Source organism: Fragaria vesca, linkage group LG3 (genome assembly GCF_000184155.1).
Source record: "Fragaria vesca subsp. vesca linkage group LG3, FraVesHawaii_1.0, whole genome shotgun sequence".
Lineage (NCBI taxonomy): Eukaryota > Viridiplantae > Streptophyta > Magnoliopsida > Rosales > Rosaceae > Fragaria > Fragaria vesca.
The window spans coordinates 7,537,359-7,553,654 of NC_020493.1; the positions used below are offsets into that span (position 1 = coordinate 7,537,359).

At 38.0% G+C, this 16,296-nt stretch overlaps 4 protein-coding genes across 5 annotated transcripts; 1 reads left to right on the plus strand and 3 right to left on the minus strand.

Moving 5' to 3' along the window:
• Window positions 1–38: 38 nt before the first annotated feature.
• On the plus strand, window positions 39–3,637 carry LOC101300422 (nucleobase-ascorbate transporter 2-like). Its single transcript, XM_004293915.1, has 13 exons — window positions 39–271; window positions 403–500; window positions 599–775; window positions 1,096–1,196; window positions 1,291–1,366; window positions 1,480–1,539; window positions 1,641–1,825; window positions 2,083–2,179; window positions 2,259–2,404; window positions 2,482–2,573; window positions 2,678–2,755; window positions 2,849–3,009; window positions 3,166–3,637. The coding sequence occupies exons 1-13, from the start codon at window positions 175–177 to the stop codon at window positions 3,376–3,378; spliced, it is 1,581 nt and encodes a 526-aa protein (XP_004293963.1). The 5' UTR covers window positions 39–174; the 3' UTR covers window positions 3,379–3,637.
• A 241-nt stretch (window positions 3,638–3,878) lies between these two features.
• Window positions 3,879–6,254, minus strand: LOC101312331 (uncharacterized protein At1g04910-like). The gene is made up of 10 exons (XM_004295533.1): window positions 6,129–6,254; window positions 5,960–6,049; window positions 5,779–5,881; window positions 5,615–5,685; window positions 5,445–5,533; window positions 5,233–5,353; window positions 5,017–5,160; window positions 4,606–4,943; window positions 4,271–4,511; window positions 3,879–4,190 (listed from the first exon to the last, which is right to left on the minus strand). Exons 1-10 carry the CDS (start codon window positions 6,225–6,227, stop codon window positions 3,879–3,881), a joined length of 1,608 nt encoding a protein of 535 aa, XP_004295581.1. The 5' UTR covers window positions 6,228–6,254.
• Window positions 6,255–7,752: 1,498 nt separating this feature from the next.
• LOC101312618 (probable LRR receptor-like serine/threonine-protein kinase At3g47570-like) lies at window positions 7,753–11,540 on the minus strand. The gene is made up of 5 exons (XM_004295534.1): window positions 11,057–11,540; window positions 10,828–10,899; window positions 10,334–10,693; window positions 8,225–10,207; window positions 7,753–8,132 (listed from the first exon to the last, which is right to left on the minus strand). Exons 1-5 carry the CDS (start codon window positions 11,538–11,540, stop codon window positions 7,753–7,755), a joined length of 3,279 nt encoding a protein of 1,092 aa, XP_004295582.1.
• Window positions 11,541–13,465: 1,925 nt separating this feature from the next.
• LOC101300700 lies at window positions 13,466–15,212 on the minus strand. Of its 2 annotated transcripts, XR_184209.1 has the most exons (3): window positions 14,933–15,212; window positions 14,600–14,688; window positions 13,466–13,822 (listed from the first exon to the last, which is right to left on the minus strand). XR_184209.1 is itself a non-coding variant. In XM_004293916.1 (2 exons), the coding sequence occupies exons 1-2, from the start codon at window positions 14,858–14,860 to the stop codon at window positions 13,679–13,681; spliced, it is 405 nt and encodes a 134-aa protein (XP_004293964.1). In that variant the 5' UTR covers window positions 14,861–14,899; the 3' UTR covers window positions 13,466–13,678. The 2 variants fall into 2 exon arrangements, 1 of the variants encoding a protein (XP_004293964.1); XM_004293916.1 differs by lacking the exon at window positions 14,933–15,212 and having other exon boundaries at window positions 14,600–14,899.
• Between the last annotated feature and the right edge of the window lie 1,084 nt (window positions 15,213–16,296).

Here is a 16,296-nt window from a genome sequence, read left to right on the forward strand (position 1 = left end):
TATTCTTCTCTCTCTCTCTCTCTCTCTCTCTCTCTCTCTCTCTCTCTCTCTCTCTCTGTTTTTCTCCCTCAGCTTTTCCCTTTCTGCTTTCACATTACTTTCATCGGTGCCTCTCTAAGCCTTAGATTCATTTAGACCAAACACAAGGTTCAGTGTTCAACATAATCTAGAGCTATGGCAGCTCCTCCAGCTAAAGCAGAAGAGATAAGCCATCCACCAATGGACCAGCTTCAGGGATTGGAGTATTGCATTGACTCAAACCCGTCTTGGGGTATGTAAAGTTTGTGTCTTTGATGTTAATTTGGACCCAGAATCTCAATTGTTTGATTGGTTTATGGTATTCTCTATCTGGGTTTTGTTCAAAGCCTGAAAAGTTTGAGTCTTTTTTTTATGTGGAAACAGGGGAGGCAATTGCTTTGGGTTTCCAGCACTACATTTTGGCCTTGGGAACTGCTGTGATGATCCCATCATTTCTTGTGCCTTTGATGGGTGGCACTGATGTGAGTTTTCTCATTCTCAGATTGAAATGGCTATCTTTTGGGTTCGAGTTTATGATCCTTTGATGAATTTGGCTCTTGTTTTTGACTTGATTGATCAGGGTGACAAAGTGAGAGTGATACAGACTCTGCTTTTCATTGAAGGAATCAATACACTTCTGCAGACATTGTTTGGAACAAGATTGCCAACTGTGATTGGAGGGTCTTATGCGTTCATGGTTCCGATCATATCCATCATTCAGGATTCTTCATTGGAAACTATTATCGATCCTCATACTGTGAGTTCAGTTTTTCTATCTCACTTCGGGATTAGCTTTGTTTTGGTTCACTATTATAAGTTTGTGACCTGTTTGATAATTGGCCTCATTGAACACAAAATGATAGAAGATCACATGTTTTCAACAATTATTATATTCTTGAAGATTGTTAAGTCCTTGTTATATTACTTGAAGACACCAATTTACTTGGTTGGGATTCTTTCATGGCCCCATTTTGGAATAAGTTTTGTCATTTGATTGTTTATGAAACTTGGGAGTTGGGAGTACATTTTGTTTGTTATTCCTTGGAGAAAAGCTAATGGCATTTCATATATTTCTAGAGGTTTCTGAACACCATGAGAGCAGTCCAAGGTGCCTTGATTGTATCATCAAGCATACAGATTATTCTGGGATACAGTCAAATTTGGGCCATCTGTTCCAGGTAACAAATATTGTTACTCAATCAAAGAAGTTTTGGTAAATTTTCTTTTATCACTAGAAAAATCAATGAGGGTGTCCATCTTTCTACGTTGTAGGTTCTTCAGTCCACTTGGAATGGTTCCTGTTATTGCATTGGTGGGTTTCGGCATGTTTGATAGAGGCTTCCCATTGGTAACTATCCCATAAGTTTCAATAGTTAATTGTCCCACTCACTCTTAATAGCATTGTGGAGTACTTGCACTCAATATTTTCAATATCCTCTCCTTACACTCGATGTCTTTCAGGTTGGGAGATGTGTTGAAATTGGCATTCCAATGCTTATCCTATTTGTAGCTTTCTCTCAGGTAATACTAATGATTTTGTTTAGCGGTTATCAGTATACTTGTTCATATTGAAGAGAAATCTATTACTTACTTATCCTGGTTCTGTATGTTGTTGTGGACAGTACTTGAAGAACTTCCATCTAAAACAGATACCGGTGCTAGAGAGATTTGCACTTATTATATCAATCACAGTGATATGGGCATATGCACACCTCTTGACAGCCAGTGGCGCATACAGACACCGCCCAGAAGCTACCGAATTCAGCTGCCGAACTGACAGGGCCAACCTCATTTCCTCTGCTCCATGGTTAGTACCAATTACCACAACTAGTTTTTTTCTCATTGGTTTCACAATGCTTACCTTTAATAGCCTGTCGAAATAGCAATTCTATAAGGACATAATAATCTTATAGTTAGGGTTATTGTTTAACTCCAATATTTGACTCTACAAAAGCATGATTGAAATATTCAACCACTCAAATGCTTCTGTATGTACATTCGAAAGTGTCAGAAATATTTGCACCAGAGTAATGCATTTGTTTAACATTCTCCTCCTAAAAACAGGATAAAAATACCATATCCTCTTCAGTGGGGTGCCCCTACCTTTAGTGCTGGTCACTCTTTCGGTATGATGGCTGCTGTTCTAGTTTCATTGATTGAGGTACAACTCATACTAACTTACAGTTTCAGTCTAACATAGCTAATACCAGTAAAAGTAATACTTATGCTTACTTCGATAGTCAACTGGAGCATACAAGGCTGCATCACGTCTAGCAAGTGCTACACCACCTCCAGCTCATGTTCTTAGCCGTGGTATCGGATGGCAGGGGATAGGAATTCTTCTTAATGGACTATTTGGAACATTGACAGGCTCAACAGTCTCCGTGTAAGTATTCATATTCCTTGTTCTTTCTTATCTCACTTAACAATGGACCAAACTAATATTATCTGAAATAACTACAGAGAAAATGTGGGGCTTCTTGGTAGCACTCGTGTTGGCAGCCGCAGGGTTATTCAAATCTCAGCTGGTTTTATGATATTCTTCTCCATGCTGGGTTAGTCCTGCATGATACTTTGCTCATAAATGTCTTCTGTTGGTTAATATGACACTCTTCTACTCTGTCTTTCAACTATCTAACTTGCATCGTTCATCTGGCAGGAAAATTTGGGGCGCTCTTTGCATCAATACCCTTCCCCATATTTGCTGCTGCATATTGTGTATTGTTTGGTTTTGTTGGTGAGCATCTGTTTTCATTTGCACATTTAGATTTTAGTAAGCATCTTTTCAACCTCTTACAACCAACTAATTGTGATCTATTAATGTTCTCAGCTTCGGTGGGGCTATCCTTCTTGCAATTCACAAACATGAACTCAATGAGAAACCTCTTTATTGTTGGCGTATCCTTGTTTTTGGGTTTGTCTGTGCCGGAGTATTTCAGGGAATACAGTATAATGGCTCATCATGCTCCTGCTCACACAAAAGCTGGATGGGTAAGTTCCCCAATCCTAACCTCAGTATCTTTTCCTATATCATGAAAAGTTTTGCCAAAGGTGAATCATAGTATCACTAATTTTGAGCCAACATAATTTTGAGCCAACATCATTCATTTTTCACATCTACATTTCTGTTTTCTTGATGTTGTGCAGTTCAACGATTATCTGAATACCATCTTCTCATCATCTCCAACTGTGGCCTTGCTTGTCGCCGTCTTCTTAGATAACACACTCGAGTACAAGGAAAGTGCAAGAGACAGAGGAATGCCATGGTGGGCCAAATTTCGGGCATTCAAAGGGGACAGCCGAAATGAGGAGTTTTACACTCTCCCCTTCAACCTTAATCGATTCTTCCCTCCATCTTAAAGTGATAGCATTAGTGGTTTGGTGGTTGATTGCCAGAAAAGATGTTTAGAGGAAAAACATCATTTCCAGATAGGGATTAGATTTATCAGGAACACAGTGAAGTAAAAATGAAACCATGATTATATGTTAGTACTGCAGGCAGGGAAATGAAAACAGATTGCTTCTGCTTCACTCTGTTTTATTTATATTTATTAGTATATCTTGACTCGGATTATTTGGGTTTAATCCAATAAATTTAATTGATTTTTTCCATGTCAAAGTTTATTCAGCATATATGATTCATCCTAGTTTGGAATAGTTATGCCCTTGTGGCAAAGCTGACAGTTTAAGGTTTGCAACAAGCAGGGCTAAAAAGATATATAGTTTGTTCAAAGACCAAGTCATGAATGTTGAACAAACATGCACACAAATGTGGAAGGGCAACAGAAAAGAAGAACTGTTGCAGCTGCTAATAAAAGAATCATGACATAAAAAATGAATGTTAGAATGTTTAATGAAAATCAAAGGTAGGATTTACACATGCACTGCGGGCATCTTGGCTGTCGATATATGCTTCGACCAAACCTCCTTACATGTACCCTTTGACCTTCCTCAATCATCTTCTTAACTCTGTCTTCAAAACTATTCCAGCCCATGGTACTATTCTCAGACAAAATTGCAGCTAGCCTCTTCTTGTTAGGCCGTAGGGTAGGAGCACTACCACCACCATAATAGGTTCGAAATCCAGATACCAGGGAGGATAATTGGCTCCCCGAGTCAGTCATAGCGAAAACATCAGAAGTTGCACAGGCAATGAAGTCTAATGCTGCTAACTGCACCAGAAAATCATCTAAACCACTATGAAGTGTATATTGTAATTTTTAATTGCAACAAACTGCCATTGCTGACTTACCTTGGAAGAGAAGTTTTGAAAAGGTGCAAGTTCTCTTGGTGTGAGGAGAGTTTCCTTTGTGACCAAATTAGGATAGAGGTTGGTGAAGGAATTCATCCTTGAGTTTCCACCATATATTTGAGATCCAGCTAGGTATATGTAAGTTCTATGCTTAAAACCTAAACCAGCAAGTACTAGAGCTGCTTCTTCCGGTGTCAATGGACATTTTCCCAACTTTCTTAACTCACTTTGAGAAACAGACCTACATTGTATATGTATCAGTTAAACTCAAATTCTCCACTAATTGCACATAGTTAAAGAAATCATAACTGGAAAAGCCATATAGGACATTATACTTTGAGTTCTTCAAGCGCTCGATGAGCAGAGGAAAATGGATTTCTCTGTATGCTTGAAGTTCATTTCTCTCACTTTCTCCACCTCCAAAATCACAGAGCGAGTAGGCTACCATGTCAATCTCGAATCTCAAGTGTAGAGCAAGATATTTGAACGGGCCTCTTGCTGCAGCATCATGCCGTTTTGAGTCAATGCTGTGCATGAAGTTTCCAAGAAGTTGTTTGTCCAGCACACTCAGTGCAGCATCGTATTTTCTTATCCTTCTAACCAACAAAGAACCAACATGTTGGATTTCAGGAACGAATTTCAAGGCATGGAAGTTGCATTTGCATCTTAGTCTCTGCAATATATTGGAACATGAATTATTGCATGATAAAGACACATTAATTTCCTTATAGTCAAATTCCAAGTACCTGAAGCTCAGAAGGCAATGGATCAAAGCCTAGTCGATTCCCATATCCCAGGAAGTGAACAACTCCATTTTTTAAGAGAATAGGAAGCACTGTTCTAACATAATCAGTCGGTTTAGCCTCCTTCACAAGGTCTGCATCAGTAATCTGGTAAAGATATAAGTAAGGCTTCAAGAATTGTTTTGGATATCTGTGTTACCAAAGAGGAGAAGAACATACAAGGCTACCAATTGCTTCAAGGTCTAGTGATGCCAAATGAGAAGGGAGCTCCTTGACAATGTCTACTTCATCCTTCATTACATCTATAAAGTATTCTTCTTGGTAAATATCACCAAATTGGCTGCACCAACAATATATAAAACATAGACTTGCTTAGCACCACCAAATGAGATCATTAACAAAGTTAAAGTTGATGAGATATGATCTCAAACCTCGGATCATTCCACACATTGCTGTAAAGAAATCTTGGAATAACAAGAGTAGCATTCAGAAGAGATGCCACAGCAACAGCATTGCAAATCTGTAAGCAATCAAATAGCCTACTCAGACTCATTAGTATGCATTGCATGATCATTACCAGCATCAATTACTGAATACATACAGCAACTCGTTGTTGATTGAGACCGCCATTTGCACTGATTAGTATATAGCCATTACTTTTCTTATATATTCCTGCATACAAAACAAACGGCTAAGTAACAGGACGAAGCTTTCATATAAATACCTTATCAGCCTATAAATTTGAACTTCAGAATAGCCAAATACCTAGGCTTTTGGCAACTTTTCTATCTGCACAAGGTTTCCATGCAGCAACTTGACTCCTATTTGGTTCTTCCCATAAGGTTGATGACTCTTGCTTGAACTCTTTCTAAAGCAAACAACTTGGTTGAGGAGAAACACAAAAATCCAATAGTATGCATGCAAGTTATGAAGCAAGTTAGCAAACCTTAGCAAGGGATATGGATGCCAGTTTTAGAAGGCGATCATACATCTGAACTGGTGATTTTTCTTTCATAATGTAGGCATCCCTTTCCTCCTCCTTTGACAAACAATTGCAGGATGTTATTAGTATTCTGACATGGAAATGCTGTGTCAACAATTATAATTTCTCATACCTTAAGTCCCGGAGATTTTCTTACAGTGGAACCGTTCTGAAGAATCATGGAATCGAAAAAGGACACCAGAAAAGAATCAAGCAGGATAAGGAAACTCATCAAAACAAACACAAAAACGACTGACTTCACATCTTTCCGGAGCCACAGATGCTTTTTCCCCACAAAGCTTCCCTTACAAGAACTATACTTCATGGAATCATTTCGTAGAACATGAAAATCATGACTTTGAAGACCATGAAGCCACAACATTTTGGAACTCAAACTGTAATCTCCACCTGACATTCTCCTCCCAACATTAGAAGGATCATATTCCTTACTCCCTTGCTTTCCCATTGTAGTCTATCGATCTTTCAACAAAACTTCAATTATACCATTTCTAGTTTCTGAAACGTTCAAGAAACTTCGCCCAAGAATGAATCCAATGCAGAAGGGTCACTATTGAAGCTTGAACCGCACCCTTTATATCTATGAAATTTTCTGTTTCTAAAACTGACCCGCCAACCCATTGGACGAAGTAAAGCAGCTTCAAATTTGGTGGCAGACATTGACACCCAGAATACGAAATGGAAGCAGAAGATTCAAATAAATAAAAAGAATAGGGTCGAAGCAGCAACATTCAAGGTATGAAGGATTCAAAGTGAAGCTACGAAGTAGTTGAATATGAAACAAGAGTTGTGCAAACGAGTAAAATGCAAGCGAAAAAAATGAAAACTCAGCACCACCTAGCAACAAACTTGCAGACCAAGAATTAAATATTAACAAATACGTGACACACAAGAATAGAACAACTACATCCTACCAACTCAACTCTTATTCACCCAAAAAAAACAATCAACTCTTAGAACATATTGTGAAATTTGCGAGATCTATCACATCACAGAAAGTAGACTCATATGTGACACAATTTAATTAAAGCAACAAAATTAGCATAGTAATTATCCAATTCTCAGTAATATTTCAAAGTCGGAATCTTTGTTTCAGGTAACCAAGAGAGGCAAAGCCAATTACAAACAAAGCCACAAGCTTTAACACAAACCAAACTTGTAAAAAAAATCTAACAATGTTGTACAGGACTGTACTGTTCTGTAATTTATTGTACTCTAGGCCCAGCCTATTTGGGCTGCCTCTGTCACTATTTTGTTTTCTGCTGATGGCCCTTTTCAGTTATTTCTTTTCAATGAAGCATCATTTTAGAATCTAGAACAGAACAAAGAAACCCATCAATGACCTCTGTCTGTCTCTGAAACCCAGAATGGCTATGCCTCAGTTCTGGCCAAGGATTAGTGGAATCAGGATTATGATGATCTGAAGGCACCAAATCAGGTTTGATTCATATCAACTCTGTTTATTTGTTATCAGTTGTTTACTTGTTTACATTTTATACAAGTTCTACAGTTTACACCATTTAGATGGACTGAAATCACTGAATCAGATATCATGAATCACTTGTGCTCTCTAAAATCCTTCAAGGATTAATTCAAATATCACACATCTGCATTGTATTTCGAAACGGTCCTTCTAAACTTAATCTTGATTTGATCGAGTTCCACTCCCTTCTAAAACGGCAATAGATTAAGGAATTGATATTACATGCTTTGGAATAATGGATCAATAAAAGCTCTTGTTAATAAGAGGACCGGTTCAACAGCACATTTCCTTCAGTGTCCTTCAAAAACTTGACCTTGATTTTCTTAAGACTGGCTAGAGCCTCTTGCATATTTACCCTCTCCTCTGATGATTCGGCAGAACATGAAAGAGCCAATCGCAAAATGGATGCTAAACACTCCTTAACAGTATCATGATCTTCCTCTGTCCCAAGTAAATTGGTATCAACAGCTTCAGCTATCGCATCTGCAGATAGTGAGTTTGCAACCCATTGCTTTAAACTCATCTCCCCAACAAACATTTCATCTGTTGGCTTCCTTCTTGTGAATGTTTCCATCAATACAATCCCAAAACTATACACATCCCCTCTTCTAGTGACAATCCCTTCTCTTCCGTACTCTGCAATATATGATCAAACAAATTCTTTAGGATATATAACAACAGTAACGGTATACATAAAGTTGAAAGATAAACTAACAATAGTACATCACCTGGAGCCATATACCCAATTGTCGCTAGGGTCATGGTTTGAGTCATAGAATCTCCTCCACCCAAGAGCTTTGCAATGCCAAAATCAGCAACATGTGCACACAAATCATCATCTAGTAATATGTTGCTGGGCTTCAAATCACAATGGACAATAGGTGTTTCATAACCATGATGAAGATACTCCAATGCTGACGCGACATCTATCATTATGGTCAACCTTTGCAGGATGTTCAAGAAAATGTTCTGAGAATACAAGCACTTGTCAAGGCTGTCATTAGACATGTAATTCAGTACAAGAGCTTTGAAATCAATTTGACTGCAGCAACTGATGCCTTTGGCAAGATTTCGGTGACGAATATTGCTTAGCATCTCACATTCAGCCTCAAAACTTGTGGAAGCCCCTTCCAAAGTCAAGTTAAAAACCTTGATGGCAACATCTAAACCATCCGACAGTGTCCCTTTGTATACAGTACCAAAACCCCCAGTGCCGAGTAAGTTGCTTTCGTTGAACCCATTTGTGGCACTTTGAAGTTCTAGGTATGAAACTCTTCTCAATTGAAATTGAGTTAAGCTAGTATCTGTCGCAGCTTTCACATTCTTCTTTCTTCGTAAGATCACTATCCAAATGGATGTCACTAGAAATATTGCTGACAAGATCCCCAGAATGACATATATCAAAATAGATCTACGAGATTTCCTTTTGCATGCTGGAACTTGAAATCGGGATGCACCACAGAGTCCATGGTTCGATACAAATGATTGAGCAGACAAAACTCTAAAAGGTCCACCGGTTGGAATTTCACCTCGGAGTTTGTTGAAAGACACATTCATATATTTGAGATAGGAGAGCTCTTCAAGAGACTTTGGAATCACTCCATACAAATTATTCTTGGATAAATCCAGTCGTTCCAGGCTTAGCGCATTGCCAAGTGAACTAGGAATTGGACCTTCTAGTTTATTATTTGCCAAAGAGAGATTGACCAAATTCTGTAGGCTTCCAAAGTTGTTTGGTATAATACCAGACAATTGGTTGTTTGATAAGTCTATATCTGTGGCAGCTTTTAAATTGCCAACACTTTCTGAGAGTGTTCCAGTTAGAAAATTGGACGACAAGCTTAATTGCAAGATATCTGTAAGCCCCCACAAGGTAGCTGGTATTGTGGAATTCAACAAATTTAACTCTACTGATAGAACTCTTAGTGAGGTGACAAGCTGACCCAAGCAAGAAGGTATAGAACTAGAGAGTTGGTTACCACTCAAGTCTAGGATAGCTAGGGATTGTAGTTGACAAAGTTCACCCGGGATATGTCCTTGCAATTTGTTATAAGATAAATCCAAAGCTTGGAGATTCTGTACTCTTCCCATTGATGTGGGAATTGATCCACTCAATTGATTCGTACCCAAAGCAAAGACTGTCAAGCTGCTCAAATTGCCTATATCACTGGGGATCTCACCTCTCATGTTGCTGTTATATAAATAAACTTTTTGAAGTGATGTAGAGAGATTCCTAATGGAAACCGGAAACATGGCATTTAATGGATTTCTTGACAAGGCTACTTCTCTCAAATTTCTGAGATTTGCCAAACATGAGAGAACATTTACTTCTGGAGTCGAACTATCAATGGTGAAGTTATTAATAAGTAATTTAAGCCGCTGAAGTTTTGTTAGGGCACATATCGTGCTAGGAATAAAGCCAGAAAATAAGTTAGCGCCTATGCTAATGGCAATGAGCTGAGAAGCATTGGAGATGGATTTGGGGAATACTCCACTCAGTTTGTTTTCTCCTAAGAAGAGGATTTGTAGGTTTGGAAGCGCAGTGCCTATGTTTGCTGGAAAAGTGCCTGAGAGCTGATTGTTAGGAAGCGATATTACTGTTATTGTGGACATATTGAAGATTGAGGATGGGATGATGCCATTGAGATTATTGATACCGAGACTTAATACCTCTAAATTTGGCAGATGACCAATCTCATCGGGTATAGTACCTGCCAGATGTAATTACTGTCAGCACACACTAAGTTTCATTTGATAACTAGCTATTAGCTAAGTACGTAGCTCTTAAATTATTATTTCTAATCACTTGGAATATATATGAATTGATGTCAATGTACCTGTCAAACTGTTGTAGCTAAAGTCAATCGTCTTTATCTGGGTTAAGTTGCCAATACTGGTTGGTATTCTTCCGCTAAAATTGTTCGTCGCCGATAGTACTGAAAGCAATTGTTTGCATTGCGACCATTTGGATGGAAGGGGACCGTCAAGCTGATTGTAACCCAAATACAACCCTTGAATGCTCGGCAGATGCTGACATATATTGTCCGGAAGATTACCACTCAAATTGTTTCCATAGAAATCCAAGATAACCAAAGAAGACATGTTGAACACAGTTATAGGAATAGGCCCGTTTAAGGCATTGTGCTTCACGGACAACATTTCCAGTTGAATCAAAGCGCCAATCTCATTTGGAATTTCTGAAAATTATCAAACTGAATCATCCCTGCTATCTATTTCACAGGATTCTACAGAACTTTCATATCACATGCATGTGCTTAACTATCCGTTTAATTGAACAAAACATATATATCGATGTGAGTCATACACGTACCTTTGAACTTATTGCTGTCAAGGTATATCTCCTTCAGCTCTGTTAGGTTTCCAATTTCTCTAGGTATGCTACCTGTAATTAATAATTTTAAATAGCAGCTAGCACACGTATATTATACGCCTGAACAAGCTATCTGGTAATCTGGATCGAGTGCTCAAGTATACATAATGATCTGACAAGCTAGTTAAGGTGCCAGATAATTTGTTGGTAGTTTATATGTAGTTCGTACCTGAGAGTTGGTTATACCTCAGATCAATTATCTGCAGTGCAGATAAGTTGAAGATGGCCGCTGGTATGGAACCCGAAAATTTATTACCATACAGATAAAGGGCTTGAAGTTTGGCCAAGGACCCAAACCATGATGGAATGATTCCCGTAAACACGTTGTTTCCCATGTTAATAAACTTCAGTCGCTGTAAACGAGCCAATTCCTGGGGCAAGGAACCGTAGAAGCTGTTATTAGTGAAGTCCAGATCAACAAGGAATGATAGGTTGCCTAGCTCCGGAGGAACGGTGCCTGCTAGACCAAAGTAAGAGATATTCAAGTGTGTAACTCGATGATGGCGTGCACCACAAGTGATGCCAACCCAGTTGCAAACGGGAGTGGTGGTTGACCAGTTGGTGAAGATCATGTTGTGATGGTCACTGGTGATACGGGGTTTGAGAGCAAGCAGAGCAGACTGGTCTGTGTTGATGTTGGTTTGTGCTGCCATGGTTAAAATAGCTGCCATACAACAACAGTAGTGCACCAGGAAGAACCAAGTTCTTCTCTCCATTATGTAAATATAAGTGGCTGGACCAAGTATGGAGATATGCAAATCAAAGGTGTGGAACTGTTAATTTATACTGCAACTCTAAGGGGATATATAGTAGTAATAGTACGTGGCTGACCACTTGCTCAAGATCATGTTCTATGCAAATGTCGCTGAGGCTGAAATCCGGGAAGAAAACGAAAAGAAAAGACTGATTATGCGATCATTAACGTCATAAGTTCTTGTTCATGACTCGGTAAGGATTTTATTAAGCATGTGCTCTCTCTTATATATTTGTTTTATATTACCACTGCTGCCGTTTGCATGCTATGACTTGTTCTGTGTTGATGACTGATGAGTGCTGATTAATTCAACTTATGTAGCTTAATTTCAGTATCTGTTATTCGTTGGAGTATCTTCATCATGGTTATGAAACACCTTGGCTGTGGCAATCTTCTCTTAGTTTCAGTATGTTTTTTAGTATATCATTCAACCATGTTGAGTAGGGGACGAGTCATTCTTTTAGGACAAGGCAATTTGCACGCCTCAACTCAATAAGTTTTCCTTATAAAATCTAGAAATCTATTTATTACTAAATTTTCTTATTTTTCTTTTGTTTTTTTATCTTCATTCTTATTTCCTAGCTAAGATATTATCATATTATTTGTGTTTAAATCTTACAGGAATTTCGTTAATTTGTTACAACATAGTGTACAAGAGCAATGTTATCGACAGGAGCGACTAACTTCTCTCCCTTGTATGCAAATGTGCTGATTAATTCAACTTCTCTCCCTTGTATGCAAATGTGACTTCTTCTGTGCTGATTAATTCAACTTCTCTAACTCACAAGTCATCCAAAGAGAAGTTGGTTCTTTAATAGATTGGTGATCAGCCAAGCTAGCTAGTTTCAGGTGTAAATCCTTTTGTATAATATAATTTTATGACCAAACAGGTCCAAAACCTTGTGGCATTTCAACCATATATGCACGCATTCACAATAGAGAGTGATTGCTCTCTGCAGTGAATGGTATTCAATTATTCATAGTAGACTTTGGATTCTCCTTCATCCAAAGGCTTATATAATTTGCTTTTATTTTGACTGGCATTCCTGAAATAAGTTTCCAATCTTATGATATGCATATAGGACCATTTGGCATCTTCTGGATTTTGGGTAATGAAGCCAGAAATGAAAATCAGTGGCTAATTTTCACCATCAAGCTATAAAGTAACAGCCTCAGATGTTTACCCCCCAAAGGAAGTTACAGCATGTCTCATAATATCCAAAGGCCTGGTGCTAAAGGGCTTCACCATTTTGTCCCACTTCTTCGTTTTCTGATCACAAAAGCCCAGAAAACACAGCTTCTGATTGTGACAAGTGGTGCTGTCTGGACCATGTGATTAAGCTACAGTCCATGCACTATACCAGTAGCAGAAGCCTGCAGAGTTCAGAAATAGACCAGCCAGGCTATATATACAGTAGTGATAGACATTTTCCAGTTTGACCATAATCTAAGATACACTGTTTATCGTTGACCACCGACGGTCCTAGGCCTTTCAATTAGGGCTGACATTGGTAGGTATACCAACTCTATTTTCCAATACCATGTACCAACCAACTTAAGATTGGTAGGCAAAATCTTGTACCAAAACCAACCGTCAAAGTTGGTATACCAACTTAGTTGGTACGGTTGGTACTCGATTGGTACGGTTGGTATTGGGCCTCTACCAAGTTTAAATTGAGGCCCAACAAACTGAAAGGCTCAGCCCATTTAAATCCTGTTTTTTGGGCCTGTACCAAACTTCTATCAATTATAAAACTATTCAAAGTTCAAACACATTCAAAGTTTCACACATCATATAATTTCAAATGCATAAACAAGCAAGATCAAAACTTCAAAAGTTCAAATGCAACAAGCCAACAACGTCCAAAGTCTTATACAGAAAATTAAACAACACATGTCTAATGAAAACACAAAAGTCCAGATTAGCAGGGAAAGATTGATGCTGTGAGGCCGGGAGAGTGCTAGACTGCTAAACACCAGTCTGAACAGAGGTGTTACTAGGTGTGTTTCTTGTTGCCTCAAAGCCTTGGACAAAAGCTAAAAAGATGGTGTTGCTGGCAGAGGTGGCAGAGACGTTGTTGATGGTGAAGCATGTAAACCGGCAGTCATCTCCTCATTTGCAACAGATGGAAATGATGGTGTTGAGCTTGAATTACCTATACAACCACTCTGCGACATAGCCTATGCGAAACACAACACAAATCATTGATTATATTATAGATAGCACAAATTGTACAAACACAAATAGCTCAACATCATTGATTATACTCATTATAGAAGAAGAAAAACCAAACCAACAACTTAATGCAAGAAAGACTAGTTAATGCAGTCTATCTCTCTATCTATCTCCTCATTCAAACCTTACCCTCTTCTTCTTCTCTCTCATTCTCTCTAACCTTTATCACAGTGTTTCAGATCAGATGAGATTGTAAGGGTTCTCTACCATAATGTGAGAACACAGAGCATAGAACACAATCAACACATAGATTGATAGATAACAGTCATAAATTATAATCAATGACTGCAACTATCACCATTGTAAAAGCGGTCTCAAACTTTCCATTAGAAACCACGACAAAATATAAAAAAGGTAAATAGAGAAGCCTGTGTACAAATCTGACAATTACATTAACTATGGATAGCAACAGATGTTGAAGCTTCGACCAATTATATGTTTGTGCATCAATATCATGACATTAACAAATAAAGCTATTGCGAGTTATAAACCAACTCTTCAATCCTAGGCTTAATGCCTTAATTCATCCCAATACAGCTGTCTGATATGTAAATTCAAACAGAATATTAAACATTCCATTAATTAAAAACTGAATTTGAGTTGAAATTACTGCTATCAGACTAATGAATGTCACATAGAACTCCTAGGTTTCAAGATCATATCATTTGGCATAAAAAAAAAGAAAAAAAGAAAGGAAAATGGAATGGAGTTGAGAGAGTTACCTTTTTCAGAGTTGATATACCAAGAATACAACCAGCAGCTTGATTGTAAATCTTGATCAGAAGGGTCAAAAAGAATTTCCGAGAGCAGACTGAAATTGAAATTGAGGAGTAAACCCATAAAACACAAACCCAGTGCTTAATTTGTGTAATGCATAAGTGGACATATGCAATCAAACTTGTTTTATGGATTAAATATGTATGCCAATCGACAAACCCAGCAAACAAAAACCAATTCCCAAAACAAAATATGAAAACTTTCATTGTTACTTGAATATGAAGATCAAGAATCGAATAAGAACAAAGAAGCCCAAATATCTGAGTTCCAAATCATACCGTAATCCTTGCTGCAGTATTTGATTTCACCTTGAACTGCAAGCGGAATATGAAATCAACAATGAAAAACACAAATGGAAACCGAACGAAGCAGAAGGAAGAAGCTCAGGTGCTACTGAGTCGACAGCGAGAGAGGCGAGGTGGTGAGAAGCTGAGTCGAGGTGGCAGAGCCGCGGAGGTGCTGCGAAGTTGAGGTGACGGAGCCGCGGGGGTGCTGCGAAGTCGAGAGATAAGTCGAGAGAGGCGAGCGCGAGAGTGACTCTCTGTGAGTCTATTCTGTAAGGAACTAACTTAGTTCAACTAAGGATTAGGGTTAGATCCACTCATCCACAGATCAACGGCTTAGATTAATAGTTTTAATTATTTTTTATTATTTTTAATATAACTCAGTTGGTACATGGTATACTGTATTTTGAAAAAATCTGTACCATGTACCAACCAACTTCTAAAACTTGGTACGGTACTACTGAACCGAAAACTCGGTTACCAACTACTTGGCATACCAATTTATTTGATACGGTTGGTACATGGTTGGTTGGTATCGCCAGAGTCCAAATTGCCACCCCTACTTTCAATAACCCACATTCTTGAGAACCCTAATATTACTGGGAATTTCATGTTCTATTTTGCTAAGATAAAAGCAGTAAATTTTCTATTTGGGTGCAATCATCACATGATTAAATCTTCAGTTGTTAATCATCCTTGTATCACTGTTTTTCTTAATGAAAATATGTATGAAAAAATCATTTCCCTCCAGAATAGTGGTGAACGATATCTACTCTATTTATTTGTTATTAGTTGTTTACATTTCTACATGTTCTACAGTTTACACCAATTTAACTATATATCTATTCTTTGTATTACTGTTCATGAACAGTTTTAACAGTGTTGGGCCTCAATTTTAGGCCTATAATTTTCTCTCTGGGATATTTCCACCTGTTCGACCTCTCAGCCTCCAAGATATATAGCTCTCGCGTCTTCCAGAAACACAGAGAAAAACTGAGAGTAGCCTGCAAAACTAAGGGGGGTGTATTGCATTTGGATTCATACAGACTTATTTTAATCAATTGACTTTTTGAAAAGTCTACAGACTCTTTAAAAAGTTCATAGACTTTCACTGATTTCTTAAAACCATCGATTTTTAATCACAGACTTTCACTGATTTCTGAAATCTACAGATTTCATATGAATGACTTATGTAGATTTCTTAATACTTACAGAGTTATAGGAAATGAACAAAAAATAAAGATGCAATGACAAACACATAATGACACCGATTATAAGTTGAGTGTTCATCTATCTAATTTCGATGCATACCTTTATAATATTTGATTGAAATACAGAAACATAGGTAACAAAAAAAT

What these genes read in the sequence shown, in the direction of transcription:
- LOC101300422 (XM_004293915.1), top strand. Translation starts at nt 175, where the DNA reads ATGGCAGCTCCTCCAGCTAAAGCAGAAGAGATAAGCCATCCACCAATG. An exon ending in TATTTGTAGCTTTCTCTCAG is followed by an intron (nt 1,540 to 1,640) that starts GTAATACTAATG and finishes TGTTGTGGACAG; the next exon opens with TACTTGAAGAACTTCCATCT. An exon ending in ACAGGCTCAACAGTCTCCGT is followed by an intron (nt 2,405 to 2,481) that starts GTAAGTATTCAT and finishes AAATAACTACAG; the next exon opens with AGAAAATGTGGGGCTTCTTG.
- LOC101312331 (XM_004295533.1), bottom strand. Translation starts at nt 6,227, where the DNA reads ATGAGTTTCCTTATCCTGCTTGATTCTTTTCTGGTGTCCTTTTTCGAT. An exon ending in GAAAATCTCCGGGACTTAAG is followed by an intron (nt 6,050 to 6,128) that starts GTATGAGAAATT and finishes TTGTCAAAGGAG; the next exon opens with GAGGAAAGGGATGCCTACAT. An exon ending in AATGTGTGGAATGATCCGAG is followed by an intron (nt 5,354 to 5,444) that starts GTTTGAGATCAT and finishes TTGTTGGTGCAG; the next exon opens with CCAATTTGGTGATATTTACC.
- LOC101312618 (XM_004295534.1), bottom strand. Translation starts at nt 11,540, where the DNA reads ATGGCAGCACAAACCAACATCAACACAGACCAGTCTGCTCTGCTTGCT. An exon ending in TAGCTACAACAGTTTGACAG is followed by an intron (nt 10,208 to 10,333) that starts GTACATTGACAT and finishes TACATCTGGCAG; the next exon opens with GTACTATACCCGATGAGATT. An exon ending in AATTGGGTATATGGCTCCAG is followed by an intron (nt 8,133 to 8,224) that starts GTGATGTACTAT and finishes CATATATTGCAG; the next exon opens with AGTACGGAAGAGAAGGGATT.
- LOC101300700 (XM_004293916.1), bottom strand. Translation starts at nt 14,860, where the DNA reads ATGAAAGTTTTCATATTTTGTTTTGGGAATTGGTTTTTGTTTGCTGGG. An exon ending in GTATATCAACTCTGAAAAAG is followed by an intron (nt 13,823 to 14,599) that starts GTAACTCTCTCA and finishes TGTTTCGCATAG; the next exon opens with GCTATGTCGCAGAGTGGTTG.